The sequence below is a fragment of the Bactrocera dorsalis genome, chromosome 5 (assembly GCF_023373825.1).
Source record: "Bactrocera dorsalis isolate Fly_Bdor chromosome 5, ASM2337382v1, whole genome shotgun sequence".
NCBI lineage: Eukaryota > Metazoa > Arthropoda > Insecta > Diptera > Tephritidae > Bactrocera > Bactrocera dorsalis.
The window spans coordinates 11,206,577-11,227,847 of NC_064307.1; the positions used below are offsets into that span (position 1 = coordinate 11,206,577).

The 21,271-nt window shown below is 35.7% G+C and overlaps 2 protein-coding genes across 3 annotated transcripts; one reads left to right on the forward strand and one right to left on the reverse strand.

The window, feature by feature from the left end:
• Window positions 1-16,261: 16,261 nt before the first annotated feature.
• On the reverse strand, window positions 16,262-19,172 carry LOC105231441 (membrane-associated tyrosine- and threonine-specific cdc2-inhibitory kinase). 2 transcript variants are annotated; one of them, XM_011212745.4, is made up of 6 exons: window positions 19,012-19,172; window positions 18,137-18,896; window positions 17,820-18,018; window positions 17,618-17,763; window positions 17,067-17,461; window positions 16,262-16,997 (listed from the first exon to the last, which is right to left on the reverse strand). In XM_011212745.4, exons 2-6 carry the CDS (start codon window positions 18,881-18,883, stop codon window positions 16,811-16,813), a joined length of 1,674 nt encoding a protein of 557 aa, XP_011211047.1. In that variant the 5' UTR covers window positions 18,884-18,896; window positions 19,012-19,172; the 3' UTR covers window positions 16,262-16,810. The 2 variants fall into 2 exon arrangements, with proteins under 2 accessions (XP_011211047.1, XP_011211048.1); XM_011212746.4 differs by having other exon boundaries at window positions 18,137-18,893; window positions 19,012-19,168.
• A 289-nt stretch (window positions 19,173-19,461) lies between these two features.
• LOC105231442 (calumenin-B) lies at window positions 19,462-21,073 on the forward strand. Its single transcript, XM_011212747.4, has one exon. The coding sequence runs from the start codon at window positions 19,651-19,653 to the stop codon at window positions 20,653-20,655; it is 1,005 nt and encodes a 334-aa protein (XP_011211049.1). The 5' UTR covers window positions 19,462-19,650; the 3' UTR covers window positions 20,656-21,073.
• The last annotated feature ends 198 nt before the right edge of the window (window positions 21,074-21,271 follow it).

Below are 21,271 nucleotides of genomic sequence, written 5' to 3' on the forward strand. Positions count from 1 at the left end.
GGCGCAGCGTTGACGTGAAAATGCGGTCCGGCCGAATTGGTATCATGATTTTTATATCGCGTGAAAGTTGTGACCCCCTTTCTTTCTTCACTTTACAATCTCGCGTTTGCTTTCTCTGTCTGAGCGCCACTTGGAGCGCAACGAGCTTCGCGCGCCGTTTTGCAATCGAGAGAGCACAACTCGTGATCGCACTATTGTTGCGCGAGTGTTGCAAAAGCGCTAAGCTCGCCAGCGAACAGACCTTGTCTTGCTGGCTTGTACGAGCCCTCTCATATGCTCATTTGTTGCACAACCCCTCAACTAGAGCTTATGACGCTCGATTGGCGGCGATGCGAGCACACTATCTTTCAACAGTTCAACACCAGCTCCAACGGAGAGGCATATTTGTGGCAGAGAGTCGAAATGACATTCACCAATTCTCACTAATGCGATACGCGTGTACTTTAGCTAGCAATTGTTGTAAGTGAGAGTTAAAATTAGTCGCATGATGGCACGCCTCTCCCTTCACTCTATTCGTGAGTGCAGTCTTTCTCAAATTTAATATTTTATTTGGTTTTCTTTTGTAGCTTTTTCAATAAGATTCGATGTGCCCACATGTCTTTTCCTAGGTAAAAACAAAGCAACCATTAGTTTAAGCCACTAAGCTATCGGAAGTTACCCTAGCCCTAAATACCACTCGGCTTACTCATTCATACATAAGCCGCTATTCAACTTTGTGCCCATAATACTCCTCAATGTTTGCCGTCCTTGCCAGTTGCTGAGCTTTTCGCTTTCATTACACGTTGCTCGTTGGGTGTGCCGATCACGAAATTCGCCGAAATCGCATCCATTCAGTCAACATCGTTGGGTTATACATACTTTCAAGGTAACTTGTGACGTAGAGGCACTCAATATTTACCTTTCTGCTACTTATGGCCGTATGTTGACTCAGTCCTAAGTGCAAATGTATGTAAGGGTATTCTTTGGTTTATTTCGACCATTTATGCAATATTCATATGACGAATTGCTTACTAATGTAAAAATTTAGTAATAGTATTGATATTTTTGATTTTTGCACCTCGGTTAGTAAGCTTCGTGGCTTATTAGAGCTAAATATGATGACCACATGAATACCCGTCCTTGAGGGTACATATTTTGTTTATTGTTATAAAGAAGGAAAGAAGAAGAAGTGTATTTCTGATTAGAAAGCTTTCAGCTAGTCAGATTTGACCTAAATAATTTTATCGTGAGCTCATCTCAAATCTTCAGACATATAAATTTGTAGAATTTATCAACATTGTTAAACCCTTATGGCTAATTTAGTTGATAATTCAAATTCCAATTTTTTTTCTGACCTTTATGTAAAGTTATATGCTAATACAGCCACAGGTGCCATTCTAAATGCAAAAGGTTTATTAAAGGGCCACACCTAGTAGTGTAACTGTCTAAAAAAAATTCCATTTTTCTAATTTATTTTTCTAAAACTACGGCATGACATTTTTTTAATTTATTATTATTATTTTTTTTTTTGATTTTGAGTTACTATATATCTATAACCACATAATGAATAAACACAATGAATTTTAGGAAAATTTAATTTTTGGAGAGTTATGCGCTATTTTCTAAAATTCCAATTAAATTTGCAAAATATTGAAATTTAATAAATTAGTAGACGCTGGCAAAAATGTTGCGATTTGCTGAACCCTTAAATGGTTTTGGGCATGCCACTTTAAATTCTAAATACATACAATTAAAAAACTGGAAAGCCATAGTATGATTTATTTTCTACTTACAAAATCTGCTAATATGAAAAATGTAGCTTTGAGAAAAATACCTTTAAATATAGCTTAACTGGTGGAGCCGATTGAACTTTAAAATTCTGAAACTCCAAAAATAATTGAAAAACCATCTACAGCAATGAGGTTAATTTTTGACTGAATGGCTTCGTCAATAAGCAAAATCTTCGTTATTGATCATTCAGCAATCAACACGTATTCCCTGAGTCACTATTGCATCCCGAAAAAATTACGTGCGGTTTGTGAGCCGGTGGCGTCATTGGGCCGTATTTCTTCTTGTCATATGGCTCGAATTGGATGATACGGACTTGAATAATATGTGATTCAGGAACAGGACGGCGCTACAAGCCCACAGAAAATGCCACAATCGATTTATTGAAAACCGAGTTTGGTGAACGTGTTATCTCACAATATGGCCCAGTAAATTGGCCGCCTGGGTCGTGCGATTTGACGCCGTTAGACTTTTTTCTGGGGGGCTACGTCAAGTCTCTAGTCTATTTATGCCAACAAGCCAGCGAAAATTGACGAACTTTGTACGAGTATCGAACGTAATATTGCAGCAGTATTGGCCGATTTATGCTTGAAAACCGTCGAAAATTGTGTTCAGCGTCTGGCCTTCAGCAAGCGTGCTCGTGGGGATCATGAACTTTCACAGGAATATATAATTTCACTGAGATCCCAAACAGTTTTTGTTTAGATATTTTTATTCCTAAATTACTGCTAAAATTTCAAAAAAGATCTGATTACCATCTTCTCCCAATTTTTTAAATTTAAAATTTCATTAACTGATTTTTTGTAAATCTTAGACTTACAACTTCGAAAATGGTATTAAGAGGCTTACTGTAAACCTATAAATCACCCTGAATCTTCGGGTATTTAGTAATTTCAGAAATATTTCTTTTTCTTGTTATGACAGTCAATATTTCTCAGGTAGGAATACAACTGAATCGGCAGCTCTTGGTCGGATAAAAATTTAGTAATAACATGATTTTGTGAAAGAAGAGAAGTTGAAAGAATATTTTTAACCTAAATTTAGATATACTTCCGAAACTATCTTCCCTAAAACTTTCCGCATAACATATGTCGATTTTGTACCTTGACAACAACTCATAGACTTCCAATTCGAAAAATTTGTAAACTTGCGAATATCAACCGAAAATTACTTAAGTATACAGAAATTTATTTTTGGTTCGTTAACAAGTCACAATAACGCACCCAAACACGCAATGTTGCATAAGCGGTGCTAAGCCATGCCAGGCCCGTACCATTCTTCCGCACCGCCATCACCACAATTCAGGCAACTTAAGAGATATACAATACAAAATTAAAACAACAACAACACTGCGCCATCGCCAACGACTTTCCACTGTCTTGTCAATAATTCACACATACACATACAACGACTGTGTGTACATATATTTACATAGCATATGTGCAAAAAAACGAGCAAAAACAAAAACCAACAACGGGATTAGTGAATCTTGGTGTTATTTGTATCTGTCTTTTTCGAAATCACTTTCACTTGTGTTGGCGTTGTCGGAATTCTTCTTTATAATTCCCGTTTTAAGGTGGCACCACGCAAAAAAGCATTTTTTCAACACATTATAGCAACAACAATAACAAAGCAGCGAAAAATATTGTACAAGGAACAACGTAATGCGGCGTCACGGTGTTTTGGCGTTCGCTATCTTTGTTTGCCATTTTATTTAGGTGCTTTACTGTTGTTATATTTCGTTGAAGTTTTTTTGCTGTTTCTTCGTTTTTTTGTCATGTTTTACCGCTGAAGACAAAATAAAGTTGAATCATTTTATTTTGTAACATTTGTACCAAATACGAGTATGTGATCATGCCTAAGGTTTTTTTATTTTTTATGAGAAACATAAATTCCTGACGAAAAAGCGAATTAGTTAATCTAGAGCCGTCAAGACATTTGCATATGCATATTTATGTATAGGTATTTTGTATATTTGATCTGTGAGATACTGTTGTGTTGCGCATTCCACGACACAATAATTTATCACTTTCCCTCTCCCAACCACGGACCGCTTTGAAATTGACCACTAAAACACCAAAAAGCTTATTTAATAGCCTCTGTGTTTGTGTGTGTGCGATTTCGCTTTCATTTCACAAAGTGACGTAATTTTAGTAATACTGTTATTCATTAAACGTGCTGCGTTCTATCCGAATGTCGCTTGTCTCCCTACATGGCATACTTTTATCGTCGAGTTCGTGCCTTAAGTCTTTCGTTTGGAGCAATGAGCAATGAGCAGCGAGAAGCGTAGCAGAACAACACACGCCTTTTCTTTTCCTCTGTATTTGTAGGTCAGGGCCGTTGTACACACACATATATAAATGGTGCGCGATAAGTGCTAACGAGCTGACTCGTGTACAACATAAATGAGTGAAAAGAAAGAAGGAACAATAAGCGGGTGGCAGACTCGTTGACTTTTTGTCGTTTTTTTGTGTTCATCGCATCGTTTGTTACAGAACATTTTTTTACTTTTACTTTTATTTTAGGTAGTGTTACACTTTTAGACAAACTGATAATTCTATTTGAATTCACTTTATCTTTATTTTCACTATGTGCTTTTCTTTCAGTTTTGGTAGTGTGAACAAATATGGTTTTTCAATTGCGAAATAGAAGATTAGTATATGCTATAGTTCTATCGAGGATCTTTGTATGTAGATATACATATATAATACAATTTATGAGAAAGCAGTGAGTTTTGAAATAAGTTAAATTGCTCTTTAAGTTTCAGGGGTTCAAGTTTCAAAAAATCAGCGCAGGAGTCGTAGGACCAAACTCTCCATACCTATGGAAAGATTTCCGAGCATTTTTAAGGCAGAAGTCTTTGCCATAAGTCGGTGAATAGAGGTAAACCTCCAACGCAACTATCGCAACAAACGTATAACGTATATACTTAGCGATAATCAAGCGGCACTTAAAGCAATCTCCTCCTATGAGATTGAATGGCTCTGCAGGAGTGCAGAGAACGGCTGAATAGCGTAACGGAACGTAACCAAGTGCACCTCTTCTCGGTGTCCGGTCGCAAATGTATAACCGGGAACGAAATGGCTGATAAGCTCGCCCACTCCGTAGCATTCACTAATATGCTATAAAGGAGTAGCCAGAGAAAGGTATTGGCAACTGGCATTGCTTGTTAATGGGGGGTTATAACCTCAGCAGGCTTAAATATACAAATCTAGGGGTAATATCAGGCAATTAGTCGCAATTTATACTGGCTACTGCTAGCTGAAGAAGTCCTTACACAACATGGATCTAGCTTCTTGCGTAAATTGCCGGTTTTGCGACAGGGAGCCTGAAAATCAGAACTCCAATACAGACGCAAGTTAAAGGCCTTTGGATCCATATTTTCAAATAGGGATCATATCGCCTTGCTAGCACCCAGTAGCATATTTTATTTTATCAATACGCTAGGGCTATGTGATTTAGGAGAGGCCACAATAGACCCAAGGTCGCGGTGCATTCCTCGTTTATCAATCAATCAACATCGGGATTGAACGGGATTGAACATCGGGATTAAAAAATCATTTTTAGTGCAAAAGTTTTGAATAATAATCAACATCCTATTAGAAAATACATCTCTAACTTAACATTTTTCGGAGGCTATTTGCAAGTACAATCAAGAAGTGAAGCAAATTAAAACTTCTGGAACTTATTTAGTTATTTTTCAACAAAATTTTAGAATAAATTTACGCCTTTTAACAAAGTAAAACTGAGGCAAAATTTTTAACAAAGTTAATAAAGACATGACTATACTTAAGCAAAAAGTCTTCGAATAAGACTTTACTAATTGATGTGATAATGAAAGTTGTTATCCATCTAACCTACTACTCAATATACATAGCTATATATCTTATGACCACAAGCACTGTCCTTGAGTACATTGGATCTGATATAATCAGCAGTATAAATTTTATAACACTAAAAGGTTACACAGAAAGCGCTAACTGTACAATTAGGCCAAACAAATTAACAAAGGTCGTTGCAAAAACTATACAACAACAAAAGAAGTAATCAAAATATTACGAAAAAAGTGTCAACAAAAAGGTACAAATATTTTAAATTTAAATAGTGTAATTATAACGGTAAATTGCCCGATTTAACAATCACATAATCACATTGTCAACTACAACCGTTATTGTGCAATAAAATAAGCAAATATACAGACAGGCGGAATTAATAACAAAACACACAAAAACACGCACTTAAGTACATATGTAAGCATAATATACATATGTATGTATGTATAGCAAACAATAAAAGTATAACAAAGTTAACAATGACAGTTATATTATTGTTATTATTATTTTAATGCGGACAAGCGGACATAGGAAGTGCACGGATGTGCCCATTTCGTCAATATTTCGCAGTTACCAAAGACTCCACGCCAGAGATGCGTACACATATACGCTTTTACTGTTATCGCAAGTGAATGCTGCATTTAAATATGCGCACAGGTGTGCACACGCATGTGTGTGTAATGATGTTGGCATGAATACTTTATTGTAAATAAAACTTTTATAATTTTCTTCGTTATTATTATATTTTGTTTTTGCCTTCAATTCAGCGTTTTGTTTACTTCAACAGTGTGCCACGAGGTCACATGCGTGTGCGACTCACACAAACGCAGCTTACATTTAGCGCGCATGCATGTGACATTCAAAAGCTAAATGCTTCACACGTCCCGACGGCGATATCGTTGACAATGGCCCCTATCGAAATAATGGACATTCACAATACACAAATGTTGCTCGTGTTGCAATCCAGCGAATTCACTTTCAATTTCTTTTTAAGAAAGCGAAATACGTTGCCAAATATTAAATAAACACATGTTTAAAAAATAGTTAATAGTCAGTGGGGATTATAAAACCAATACCAAACCGCTCCAAAGACTTTTTAATTTTGTTTTTTATGAAGCACAAGAACAAACTTTTTTTTAATATGTATTAGTTTTTTCATATTTTTCTATACAGTCGAGGTTGTTTTGGTTGAAAAACAGTAAGACTGTTATACTCTATAAGGTCCCCAACGTATCCTTTTAAGTATTACAAAATTCGTGACAAACTTAATATACCCTCAGAGTATAATAATGGCAAGAATGGAATGAGAATTGTTAGAAACAAGTCTTGGTATAAGTATTACTACTCTATATTCTCAGGACTCTTTTACTTCTGCAAGCTTATTGACTGAGCTTCTACCATCATTGATGTTGTCTAGATAAACAGAGAGTGCTATAAGTACTTAATATCAATTCAGAACATCGAATGGATATTATAAAACAAATTTATTATGCGAAAAATAAAATGGAAGACGAAGCGTGCGGCTTAAAAAAAATGAACAACAAAGAACAAGTTAATGAATTTAGATCCTGCGCAGTGTAAAGAGTTCTCTACATTAAATTAAAGACATTTTCTACTAACCCTACGATAAGAGTAGTTAGAATTTACTTCAGTTTAAACCTTAATAAAACAATCTGTAACCACTGTCCTTTGAAAAAGTTATTTTAATTAAGGCTTTCATAAAGAATATAACACATCCAGTTTGAATATATGTACATATATGGAGAGAGGGTGTCAAATGGTTCGGAAAAATGGAATACGAATATTGACAGTGGATTTCCGCTTCACGAAAATTAATGACCGTTTAAAGAAAGCTCAAAATAACTTTTCGGCCCATCTCACCAAAGTAAGTATTTACACAACTAAATGATTAATTCGAGCATAAGTTGGTGGCTTTTTGTGTGTGTGTGTGTGGTTGTTGTTTTTTGATGTGTTTTTCTTTTTATGGCAAATTATTCGCATTTCAACGGTTGAAATTGCCTTGGCTTTCACTATCATTTGCCGCTTACTCAAGGCGCTTTGCCGGCAGTAAACAAAAAATTTAAAGAAAAAACAAAATTAATACAATAAAATGCGCCGCAATAATATGTTTTAGCACCTGAAAATTCCATTAGTTTGCAAGCCGCTGTCATTAACTTACATTTGGCCAAGCGAGACACTCTTAAGCTCTAAGCGCACATTAAAAGCAATCATTAACGCGTTACTATAAACATCAATAAGAGCACATTTTTGCTTTCAATACTTTTCAATTTCTTTTTGCATGTCCAAATGTACATACAAATCTGTAAGTATATGGAGATAACGCTTTTACGCTTTTTTCTCTGTGTAATAAATCAAAATAAACTATTAAATTTGTTAACTTAAAAGGTTAACAGCAGTAGGATCCATTCACTAAATTCTGTTTAGGAAGGAAAAATCGAAAAAAGTAAAAACTTCTTTTAACTAACTCACTATAGTTAAACTAACTATTAATTATGCATTTAAGAACTTACACCTTTTAAATATGACTGATCACGCAGGACTAAGGGCGTAAACACATATCATTCAATACTAGTTCTATAACATTTACAAGTCGTCCCGTTTTGCTGGGACTTAAGCCCGAAGAAGTTTTACGATAGGGAGTCTCCTTGTCGGAAACCTCGCTTGGTCGTTCCCGAACCTGACGGAGCTTTTGGTGTTGCTCAAATTCAGACATAACGGCATAGAGCCAATTCCTTTTTGGCCACACTAATGGCTTCAGTCTTTCACACACTACACTCGATAAGATCTTATATGCGATATTAAGGAGGCTTATTACACGGTAATTGGCGCAGATTGAGTGGAGCACACTGCTTTCATCCGACCATATCTTGTAAAGAAGCTGAGGCATCCACCTTGTCAGTTTTTCGCCGCCGTATTTAAATAGCTAGGCCGGTAATCCATCGGCGCCTGCCGCTGTTTTGTACTTCAGGCGAGTAATTGCTATTCTAACTTCACCATAATCGGGCAATGGAAAATCTATTACATCGTCATCGATTGGGGAGTCAGGGTTCGCCATCTCCAGATGTTACACTTTCACTGCCGTTCAGAAGGCTGAAGAAGTGTTCCCTCCATAATTCCAATATGCAAGAGGAGAGTATGCTATTGTAGAACTTTTGAGCATTATCCCTGTCGACCAGCTTCTCCAGCTCTTCATACTCACGTCTTTAATGTTTTGTCTGCATATTCGTCTCTCTTCTTTCTTCAACTCTCAGCATTTGATAGATGCTCGTGTTGTGGTCGATCATAACATTGCGAGCTAGCTATCCGTAAAGAGCTTGAAGAACCTTTATACCAAGTGCAAGTTGACTGGAAACCCGTTTCGCTGTTGGTTGTGGTAGTAGTTTCTCAACGCCTTCCTTGTGTTTGTTGACGTGCGTTTTTCGCACGTAGTGGTCCGTGTTGATGTTAGATCCTCGGAACGTATACACGTCAAGGACGAAGTCGATCAGTCTCAACCCATTTGAAAAGCTTTCGCCATTGAGGTTAAATTCCGGCTGTTGTACCAAAGATGCCAATATAATTTCGTCATATCGTCCTTCTCTTCCGTGGGGGAGTGGGTGCCAATTAGTGTTATGTTGGTAAATTTTGCTCTAATGCTGATTTTGGCTAGTTAGTACCAAGACTTGACGACTGAATCTTTCTCCCACCACACCGAATTTGCGCCCCTTTATATGGCCCCTGTAGTAAATGCTACAAGAACCTCCGTTTTTATCCCGTCCATCGCATTTCTGGGACGGCGGTGATGTCAACATTTACTTTAACGGGGACATAAACTAGCTGGGCATCTTCACAATTTCTTTTTCTTCTTTACTGGCGTTAAAATCGCTTATGGTTACTAACAGCGCGCCAGTCGTTTTTTTCTTTTCGCAAGGATGCGCCAATTGAAGATTACAAGCGAAGTCAGGTCCTTCTCCACCTGGTCTTTCCAACGGAGTGGATGTTTTCCTCTCCTCTTCATAAATTACTGACCGGACATTCCAGGTGCATGCCCTTTAATCATAGTTCTTATTACGTTTGCTGTGGTCGTCAACAGAAGTGGGGTCTTTCAACCGAGGCTGTTGTTTTTTATACATTGGGAGTGATTTCTATGTGGAGTGTCCCAAATCCAACGCACAGCCTCGCTAAGCGAGTAGTACAATGTTTTATACACATTTATATAGCGAGAAGCTTGCTTCAAGGCCAACACCTACTCGCAGCCGCAATTCTGGTGAATAGATATTGTTGTTAGACTTCAGTGAACCCTTAAAGCTAATATGTGAAAGTGGCTCCGCTGAAGCTTCCTCTCTTTTAGCCACGAGTTACCTACCTCATCTTACAGAAGGGTTACTTACGTTTCCAGGATGCGTAGCGAGGCCGCAAGAGTAGAAATTGGATATAGCCCCATGAATGTAACTGCTTAATCAGAGGCCTGACACCTTTTACACCCCATGATTCTATTTTATGCACAAAATTTTAACCAAACTAGTTGTTAAATATTTTTCCATGGCAAAAATCGCCAAATGTGTAAAATAGACTTGAATATGGAGATCAAACTTCACGCGAGCATAAAAAATCTGTATACATTTAGAAAAAAATGCTTTTATCGAGCTGTCCGAGTCAAATTTGATCAGATGATATAAAGCCACGTCCGAACGGTAGAGAAAACAGTCTAATTTGGGTATAAGCTTGAACCAAGTCTTATTCCTATTATCTTAGTAATAATTTTAAATATACATAAATACATATACGATATTTTCACAGACACTGTCACTCTCAGACTCAACTTCTTAGTCATGTCAGTACTATTTCTAAGGAAGTCAAATGGTCAATATTTTTACATTTGTTTCACCACACGGAACCTTATTGAAGGCCATGAAGACTTCTGCAAATCAAAAAAAGTGCTCACACTAATTATGCAAAGTTCATTAATGAAAACAAAATGAAACAGACGTGTGAAAGGTGAAAACTAATTAAAGAATTGTGTTTGTATTTACGAACATGTGCGCCTTCAAGCATTAATTTTCAAAGAAAATGTGAAAACACACACGTGTTGGAAATGAAGTGATATTTAAATGAAAAGTGTAATAATGAATTTATGTAATCGATGATGAAGTGCCAACAGATACAAAAGCAATGACTAAAGAGTTTAATATACACACACAAATATTTTTTTTTTTATACATAAAATATATTTATCTTCATATGTTTATATATATTTATATGTTAATATTTGAGATGTGTGAATAGAATTTCAAAATGCTGACTAAATTAATTATTTCTTGTATGCGAAGGCAACTCTGCGTAGCGGCGCAAATACGCATTAATCACCAAGAGAAAATTGCATAACGAGCTGACAGCTAAGCCAATCAAAACAGCCAACCAACAGAGGTGCAAGAAAATGACCATGAGTGTGTGTGTGTGATGATAGAAAGTGATTTGGAGAAGCTCGTATTTGTTGCGAAATTTTGAAAAGTTAGTCTGCCATTTTTTCATAATTTTTATTGTTGGTATTAAAGCCACATAACAGGGCTGCTCAAACGCATACATACATATGTATATGTATAAATAACACTATAAATAATTTAAAAAATATTGAAATTGATATGTATATTGTATTATTCATACATATAAAATATGTGTCGGATAATATATAGTATTATAAACTTGTGTGTTTGCAACCGGCAAAATTACTGACAAATAAAAGTAGACATTTAATATGGATATACATATACCATATATAATACCGATGTGAATAAACTGTACATATATAAAAATACAAAAAAAAACAAACATACATACAATACCGTTAAACATGTGAATGGCCGGCATTCACATCTGCTATTGTTGTTGTTGATACTTTTTTCTGTTACACATCAGCTGCGCAAACTGACTGCAAGCTTTGACTCTTGACGTTGGCCTTTCATCTCGACCAAACGCCAAATCTATTACACATACCTATAAATAAACACATACGTAGTAAAGAGTCTGAGAAGGTGTGTGTTTATTATGTGTGTGTGTGTGCGAACCCATATTGTATAGCAAATCAATTTGCATAAGCGAACAAAATCTTGACCGAAATGAAAGTGAAAAAATTATAGACGGCGACTAAATGTGTATGCAAATCTCCATATGTACATATGTATCCGTATATGCGTTTATGCATCTATGATGTATATATTGTATGTACGTATAAACGCACATATGCATATTCACTCAAAGTTAACGATTTTTATTTCTATTGAAGCTATTAATTTTCGAAAATCTTGCTTATTATTGCTTTTTAGGTTTTCTTCGCAAGTGTACTAAGTGTTTGTAAATAGTTTGTGAGATGAATGATTAAGAAAAATTTCACAATTTTATTTAATTTAACGAAATGCCTCTGAACACATACATACATATGTACATATGCGTTTTGAAAGGAAGTTCGTTGCTGAAGTCTTTTGAATTTCAGCTTTTTCTTCTCTTCTGTGAAATGAAAAAACGTCGAAGGTTGGATATAAATATTCAAGAGATGGATCGGTTGGTGTTAAGGGGTTACAGGGGTTTACGGGTTTCAAAAAATCAATTTTTTATTGGCCTGTTAAATTCTATACCTCTAAAATATTGTCCTCAACTTTGATCCGAGTAATAGTTTCGAAGATACGGCCTTGAGAACTTGTGCACTATAGACTAGTTATGCTAATTAAGCTAGTGTGCCGACTTTAAACGCGTTTTTCGTGAAACTGCGATTGGGAAGACTCAGCCGATCTTCATGAAATTTTACACAGGTCCTTTATATACTATACAATTCTTAAAGAATTCAACGAAGGATATTTTTCGATTTCAACTATTTGAAAAAAAAAAATATTAGCGAAATTTTCAGATTTTTTTAAAAATGTCTACCAAAAATCCAATTTTCAGTTTTTTTCCTTCGTTCAAGTTCTAAGTTAAGGTTTTAACTAAAACACGTCTTTTTTACTTTAGATGATCCTGGAAGAAGTTATCCTTCCAACGCGGGCGCACCTTTTTCCGAGCGGTCAACGGAAATGTCGTGGTAATGGCCGAGATTAAAATATTTTTTTTTCAAAAATTTCAGAATTTCTTTGTTAATAGTATTTATTTGTAACAATAAAAAATTCTACTAAAGTATTTCATTTTTTACATGAGAAAAAAATTGTTGAAAAAATGCTTTTGTTACAAATCTAGCATTGAAACGCTTCATACCAAAAACACTAACCAAAATGTACTGGCACGATCCATAAAAAATTTTGAGGAGACGTCTATATAAGGCAACACCAATTGGCGCCATATTGCGAAAAGAAGAACTACTGGCGCACTGTGGTTAAGGCTGACCCCTAGGGTAATCTGACCTATTTTTTTTTTGACATTTTTTTCATAGAAATTTTTATTCTACAATAAAACCTTCCTTCCATATAATGAGGTATATCGTGGAGTGTATAAACAAATTTTTTCGGAATTTTTTGATGACATCTGTCGGAGATATGCCTGGATGAATGAGATGAGTTTTTTCACTGGCGGATGCGATTTCTCACGTTTGGATCATCTGAAACACAAAACCCAATTTATTATTAAAAAGTAGGTAAATGGTTATCGTCCCTATTAGAATCATGAAAAATGTTGATAAATAAAAAAGTAATTAACTTTTCTTTTTTTTTAATTTTTCCTCATGTTTTTTTACATAAATTTTGTCATAACATTATCAATAAATTATAAAAAATTATGAATCTAGTAGGGACGATAGCCAGGCGTTTTGTGAACATTTAAAAAAATTAAGCAAATCGGTTGAGTAGTTCGATCGGAATCATGTCCGCCAGTTCAAAAAAGTGTGTTTTGAGAAAAATTCGTTTAAAGTTTGAGTTGTGCATTCCGAGCGCTCCGAACGTCCAGGGGTATTAATATTTTTGGGCCTTTTTCGAAAACTTCCAATGGTAAAGTGGGTTTCTACATTAATTCTAAGGGTATAATGAACAGAAAATGCAAAAAAAATTTTGAAAAAAGATTATTCTACTGACCCCTTAACACGGCTATAACCGCATAAGTGGTATCTATGTCAGTAAAAAAAAAAGAAGTCTATATAAGGAACTTTGCAGAGGGTCCCGCTATGGGAAAGCTTCGTATGATGAAAGTAGAACTCATTGCATGAACTTATGTAGTCAATCATCCGAACAATTAACAGCCCACACTCTCTAAGGGGTCAATACAAGTAGAGTAAGAATAACTTCCGTTTCGCAATGGAGAAAACGGTCTAGAAGAAGGTACCTACAAAATCGAAAAGTACTGACCGATTTTAATTGTTTTTAGATCAGAAAAGTTACATGCTAGACTTAGTATTTGTGTTAGATTTTTTCTGAATAAAATTTCCAATATTTGAAAATTTAAAATTTTTTATAGTAGTAGTGAGTGCCAATTATTCTCAAATTTTACTCAAACAATCAGAAAAAAATCGATTCGTCAGTGCTCATATTCAGTTTGATAACCCATAAACTCGTAACTAGAATGTCAAATCAATTCAATTAGCAACAATGCTCTATTTTTCAGGTCTACATTTTAAGTAGCTTCACCCAAGCACTGTTAATTATTCGGTAAGTCCAAACGACAAGACAAAATTTCCTGCTTATGCAACTCGAACCATCCAATATAATCGCTTGTAATGAGTCACAGCAGGAATGGGTGAGTTGGTAATTAACAGCGTTATACACATACACACACACACACATACACCTGCGTATTCGTGTATTTACCTACAAAATCGAATGCGTATTTCTTCGGCATTTTCATCAGTATTGTACACCATGCATTTTAATTATGATTGTGACGCAGATATGCAGGTAATTTATTGTAATTGCAAATACCAAATACCAACGAAAATGAAATGAATTTTCTGCATACGGCCAAGCGGGCGGCCACAGCGATATCCGGCAACCGTCAGCGGTAAGTAAACAAACTCACAGCTAATTGACACAGTTCACGACTTCAGTACGTGTGCGAGTTGTGCGACTACGAATACATACACACACACATACATATGTACATACACGGACGCATTTAAGCAGAGCAACGCGTACACGCACACAGTCACAAACACTCGAAAAAAGTGCTACCGAGTTTTTGCATAAATTTATGTGCGTGAACTTATCATCAAGTGCTCATAGGGGTTTTCCGTCTATCGCCGCCAGAATGATCGCATGCAGGCACAACAATTTTGTCCTACTTCACTTCACTACACTTTGTTGCTTCACACCCCATTCGGCTGTGCCGCATTCAGGCCGCCGTCACATTTGTCATACGAGCAATAGTCATGCATTATGTTATGCCATAAGGCGAGACAAAATGGCTTGGCGCTTAAAAGTCGACTTATGCACTTCATAAAAACGTATGTAAGTTTCAATTTGTATATACAAACACACATACGTTTTGTATCCCAGTTGTAACTGTCACTGTCGCTACGTGTTTGTAAGGTTGTATATACCTCCACCAGATTTGAGACGAGGGTTAAGCACCTTATAACCAGTGAAAGTGAATTTTCAGTCAGCAAATGAGTCATTTAATATGTAATATATACGTTCCCATACACACGTATGTATGTGCTTACATATGGATGTGTTTATACGAGTATGTATATATTGTACATGTTTTATAAGGTGAACGAGCATTTGGTGTTATTTTTCGAGTTTATATGTAAGTATATAGGTGCATGGCTTAGTGGTCGTTGTTTTTTTTTTTTTTAATTACAGCTGAATGGCTTAAAACAGTTAACGTTTAGGGCTTTTTTTGACCATTTCTGGTTTTATATGTACATATATATTAAATATGTATGTACAGATATGCAGCTATCGATTCGAAGTTATGAAATTGTTACATAATTTCTTGTTGATTCTTTTTTAGTTATGTTAAAATGTGTTTGTTTGGAATCTGGTTCCATCAGTCAAAGTTTATATTCTGGTATACGTTGGTTTTCACTTCTATATCATTGTTTCCCTTCTAGGTCTTCTCTCCCTCTGGTCTGAGTTGGTGTGAGTTTGGCTATCCAACTGTTCTATTGCCAAGGCACATCCGTTTGAAGGTGAGCTAAAGTGAGAAGGCGAACCAGCTCTCCCCAGGGTTTGGCGCACGGTTTGGGACCTGCCACGCAAAAAAAGCCCCCAGTGAAAACGATACAACAGCTTCGGATTTTTCAATCGATGGCGATGGAGCGGACGTTCCATGAAGTAGTTCGAATTGCAATTACCCGTCTGAAGAACAACAAAGCCGCGGGGACCGATGCATTGCCGGCCGAGCTATTCAAATACGGAGGTGAAGAACCAACGCACTCGCGACTTGGCTCCCACGTCACTGTTGACAGTCGTAGATATTTTCATCCATCGTGGAACCAGCCTTAACAGCAACAACAACGTCAGCCTCGAAATCCAACGGAGAATAACTCTTGCCAGCAAGTGCTATTTCGGACTGAGTAGGCAATTGAAAAGTCCTTTCTCGACGAACAAAGACCAAATCCTACAAGTCATATTCATCCCCGTACTGCTATATGGTGCAGAGGCATGGACGATGATATCTGATGAGTCGACGCTACGATTTTTCGAGAGAAGAGCTCTTCATGACTAAAATGTACAAAACACTTTAAATTTTCCTTTTGCATTTATCTATTTATTTTTGATTTGTTTTCAAAATTCATTCTTAATTTGGCTAAAGGAGTTTTGCATTGCAGATAAAAATTAACAGGCACCTACTTCTATCCATCTATATGTATATGATTCATAAAAATCAACAAAATATGCATTGTGCATTTCGTATATAATAGTTTTTATATAAGTTTGTATGTATGTATAAAGTATATTGTATTAACATATCACATATGCATCGCCGAAAATATAACTTACATTCCTACCAGACTACAACAAAACAGATATTATTTCAATTAAATTTTCAGTTAACTTTTTTGAGCAAATAGCACTTATTACAGATGGTAAATACGTGTGTGCTCCTGCGTAGAATTTACGTAATTCTGCTTACATCTAACGTAAAAAAGCATACGTTTTTCTTGAAGCTTGTATGCTATTATTATTATTGTTATGTAATAATATATTAATATTATATTAATTTAAACTCTTACGAATTTGGCGTAAATTTTCAATTATTACCAAAGCAGATTTCTCTAGATATCTAGTAGTTGGTTAATTATCCATTTTCGTAAAGAGTTTCTTTCGGCACTCTTGAAGACTCGATTTATCCAATGAGACAAAAGGTTGTGAGTTCTGTTCCAAGTCCTCTAAATTGAGGAAACTATTTGGTCGACTTATACCGTTTGGTGAAGATTGAATGTCATTAAAATTTTCGATACCACACTCGTTCTCCACCGTTCTGTAACATTGTAAACAAAAACGAAAAACAATACAATTTCAACTCAATTACGGTATACTAAATATTTACTTAAAACTCGTCTTGGTTAAATCCTTGCGTGAGCGGAAACTGTGGTTGTTGTGATTTACAGGTGTTGAGTTTACAATTTTATTATGCGTCGAAAAGGTAATAGGTGTGCTTTGCTGAGATAAATGCAAACAATTTTCCCCTGGTAAAAATTCGATTGGAGTATTTCGCACATTTCCTACGGTAGGTGTTGATGCATGTAAGCGCAGGGAGATCATAGGTGGTCGCTTATCTCTAAGATGCTGTTGTAGCGGAGAACCATTCAGCTTGTGTTCATTACTGGTCGCATCGCGGTGCATGTAAGCACTAAGAATAGCTGTGACGAAATTAAAAATTATGTGCTTCAAATTACACAATTTTGACCACGCCACTCTGCGAGAACGCCGTATTGTTTGTTTCTGTAAATAAATAAATATTGTATAATTATTTATAACTAGTATGGTAGTATAGAGATTGATTGTAGCTAAAGTTGTATACTCTTGCAATTTGTAGGAATTATAATCGTGTATCAAGAAACACTTTACTTGCAAGAGTTTAAACTTTTATATATTTACCATTTTTATTAATAGCTTCCATCGATCTCTACGTTCCATTAGGCAAACTAGCTTTTTATGACTTAAAAGGTGGTCCACGGTTGGTCGGGAGTCTGGATCTGGCGACATCATTTGTCTTATGAGAACTTCTAGTTCCGGTGATATGTCTAAATAAAATGAATTATTATTATTAATTAATTTTTTTTTTGCTTGAAATGCATACTTTTCATAAAATCTTGCGGTAAAACTCCACTACGTAATTGTTGCCATAATGGTCCATTGTGTGGCAATTCCAAATAACAAGACAATTCAAGCATTGCAACTCCCAGACTAAAAATATCAGCGGCTTTCGAAAATTTTCCCTGTAGAATTTCCGGCGCCATGTAACGAGAGTCTCCTTCTGTTGCTTGATGACGGTTGGCCTATAATATAACAAATTATAATATTTTTAGTTACAAAAATTATTCAACAATAATAAAAACAAACAAAACATATTTGGTAAAGCTAAACATGAACGTTTATATAAATTTTTATACTTACTCTATCTACATCAATAACCAAACCAAAATCGGCCAATTTACAACTGTCGTCATCGCCTATTAGAACATTATCTAATTTAATATCCAAATGAATGAGATTTCTGTCATGAAGATTCTTTAATGCAAGTAACAAGTCTAGTAAAATATTCCAAATTGTTTCTTCAGGTATATGTCGACGACGTACTAAATATCTGTCCAAACTTTCACGACATAGTTCCATTTGCATGTATAAACGGTCGTTTTGTTCCCACGCGCGGTAAAATTGCACAAAATTTGCATGACCAGAAAATTGCTCATAACGACGCACCTCCTCCAGTCGCTCTTGTCGATAATGCTCACTACGATATAGTTCTTTTGACATTTTTATCGCGTACATGCGTCCATCTTCATTAGAACGGACTTTGAAAACTTCGCCAAATGAGCCTTCGCCAATTTTCGCAAGGCGCGTAAAACATTGTTCAAAATAAGTTTCGTTCATTGAGCGATCATATGAACCGCTCAACGCATTGGCATCTAATTCGGGTAATGCATTACAATTGCCATCAGATTCACCACGGAATGAAATAGCATGCGCTGTTGTGGACATACACGTTGATAAGTGGCTGCGATTTGCCAATCTTAACTTCGGTGGGCGAAGTCGATATTCCTGTGTCCTCTGGTTTTGTTTCTGTGAGTGTTGGAACGCTACTTCGGCACGAATATCCGGTACAGGCAAGCGAGGTAGCGGAAGCGCAGATTCGGTGGTCATATTTTCTGATCTACTGCAAAGATAACAAACAATTATTAAATAATGTAAGTATATATTTATACATATATAATCAAGGTATAGATGCAAGGGTACTATTTAATTTTCTATTAAATAAAAGTCTGTTTTACTTTTCACATATACAAGAATATGGTTAATCACGCATTTAACTCAGTTATCCTTAAATTTTACTTTTCCGGTAATTATAACTTGACAATATATCAAAGGAAAATAGATTTTTCACATGAAGAAAGAACCGCAACAACAAAACCAAAAACGCCGTTTTCAAAATTGAATGACAGTGCCGCGCCGCTTTCATAAAATTCCGTACAGTTCAGCTTTGTGTAGTAATTCCCATATGGGTAAGAAAAATGTTGCAAGGTTGCAAAAAACAAGTTTGTACGATTAAGATATTTCGATAAACGGAACCACTATTTTTAATTTTAGAACTAGAACTTGTTTAATAATAATTACAAAAAATTACCCCTTTTCCAACAAGTTATCTTACTTTAATTGTAAAAATACAAATATTTTTCTAAAATTATACTAGTTATAAAAGGGATGTTTTACACATTTAGAAACGAACAACACTGTTCTCTAAGTACACGTATCCGTTGACCAAAATTGATTTAATAAAAAGCAATTAAAAACATATTGCATTATTATCGCAACGCTTGTTGATTCTAATAGTTTTCTTCGCGGAGAAACTTCTTACACATTATTTAATAATAATACAAGTTTTCTGATAAGACATCGGGATTGATATAAGGATGGTGGTGCTTCGTTTATCATTTGCTCTGCTTCTACTTTTAAATGTAGTTTTCTTGGCATATGGTATTCCCAAACCAGATGATGAGGAAAATATTGATGGTGACATACCACACAGTCCATTAGATCATGATTCAGATGGTGAGAAACATTTTGAAGGTGGTCATCACAACAAACAGTATGATCATGAAGCCTTCTTGGGTGAAGATGAAGCAAAATCATTTGATCAACTACCGCCGGAAGAGAGTAAACGACGTTTAGGACTCATCGTTGATCGAATTGATGATGACAAGGATGGATTTGTAACACTTTCGGAGCTCAAACGATGGATTGAATATACACAACGTCGTTACATAGACGAAGATGTTAACCGTACGTGGAAAATGCATAATCCAGACAACAATGATACAATCAGCTGGGAGGTTTACCGGGATAATGTTTATGGCTTTTTGGATACCATGGACAAAGAAGAAATTGAGAACGATGAACATAGCATGTCGTTCAAACGCTTGCTAAAACGAGATCGTCGGCGTTGGGGAGTTGCTGATAAAGACTTAGACGATAAACTAACACGTGAAGAGTTCACCGCATTTTTACATCCAGAAGATCACCCCACCATGAAAGATGTAGTACTAACGGAAACAATTGAGGACATTGATACCGACGGAGATGGGAAAATTAGTGTAGATGAATACATTGCCGACATGTACCGTAATTCTGAACCAAACGATGAAGAACCTGAATGGGTTAAAAGTGAAAGGGAGGGTTTTGCTAAATTTCGTGATATAAATGGTGATGGCTTTTTGGACCGTGAGGAGGTACGCACTTGGATCGTACCGAAAGATTTTGATCACGCCGAGAGTGAAGCAAAACATCTGGTATTTGAGGCGGATACTGATGATGATGAAAAACTAACTAAGGAAGAAATTTTGGAAAAATATGACGTGTTCGTTGGTTCTCAAGCGACTGATTTTGGCGAGGCGTTAGCGCGTCATGATGAATTCTAAATTAAATATTTTTGAGAATTCTTAATGTCGCAAGGAACAAATTATCTATCTCGAATTGAAAGAATCAATGTTTAATACCTAATAGTAGTACTATATTAGTATACAAGTTTTCATATGTTAACACTTGCCTTTTGTAACTCGTAATAATCTAAACTCATTAACATAAATTATAAGTTTAACCGGCACAAACTATTAATATACGTTTAAACCCGCTGGACTCCAAATTACTTTATGTTACTTAAATGTGCCAAAAATGTTCATTAGATGTACTATAATTTCTTCTAACATTTACATATTTAGTGTAAAGATGCTTTGAAAAAGTGTATAATTCAAATATTTATATGAATATTTAAGAATGAGCATTTGGCTTCACAAGTTTAATAATTCTTGTAATAAATGCCAAATACAACTATGAAAAGTTTGTTTTTTATTATACAATTTTTTTATACCAAGAGATAAACATATACATATTTTATTGTACTGCAAAGGTCAGCAATATTTTGTGTGCCGACTACTACATATGTATGAAATTTAGAAATCCTACAAACAAAAATTACTGGAATAAAGCCACGCAAACAGTTCCAGAACAATCACATAGTTGTCGCGATGGTCTAAT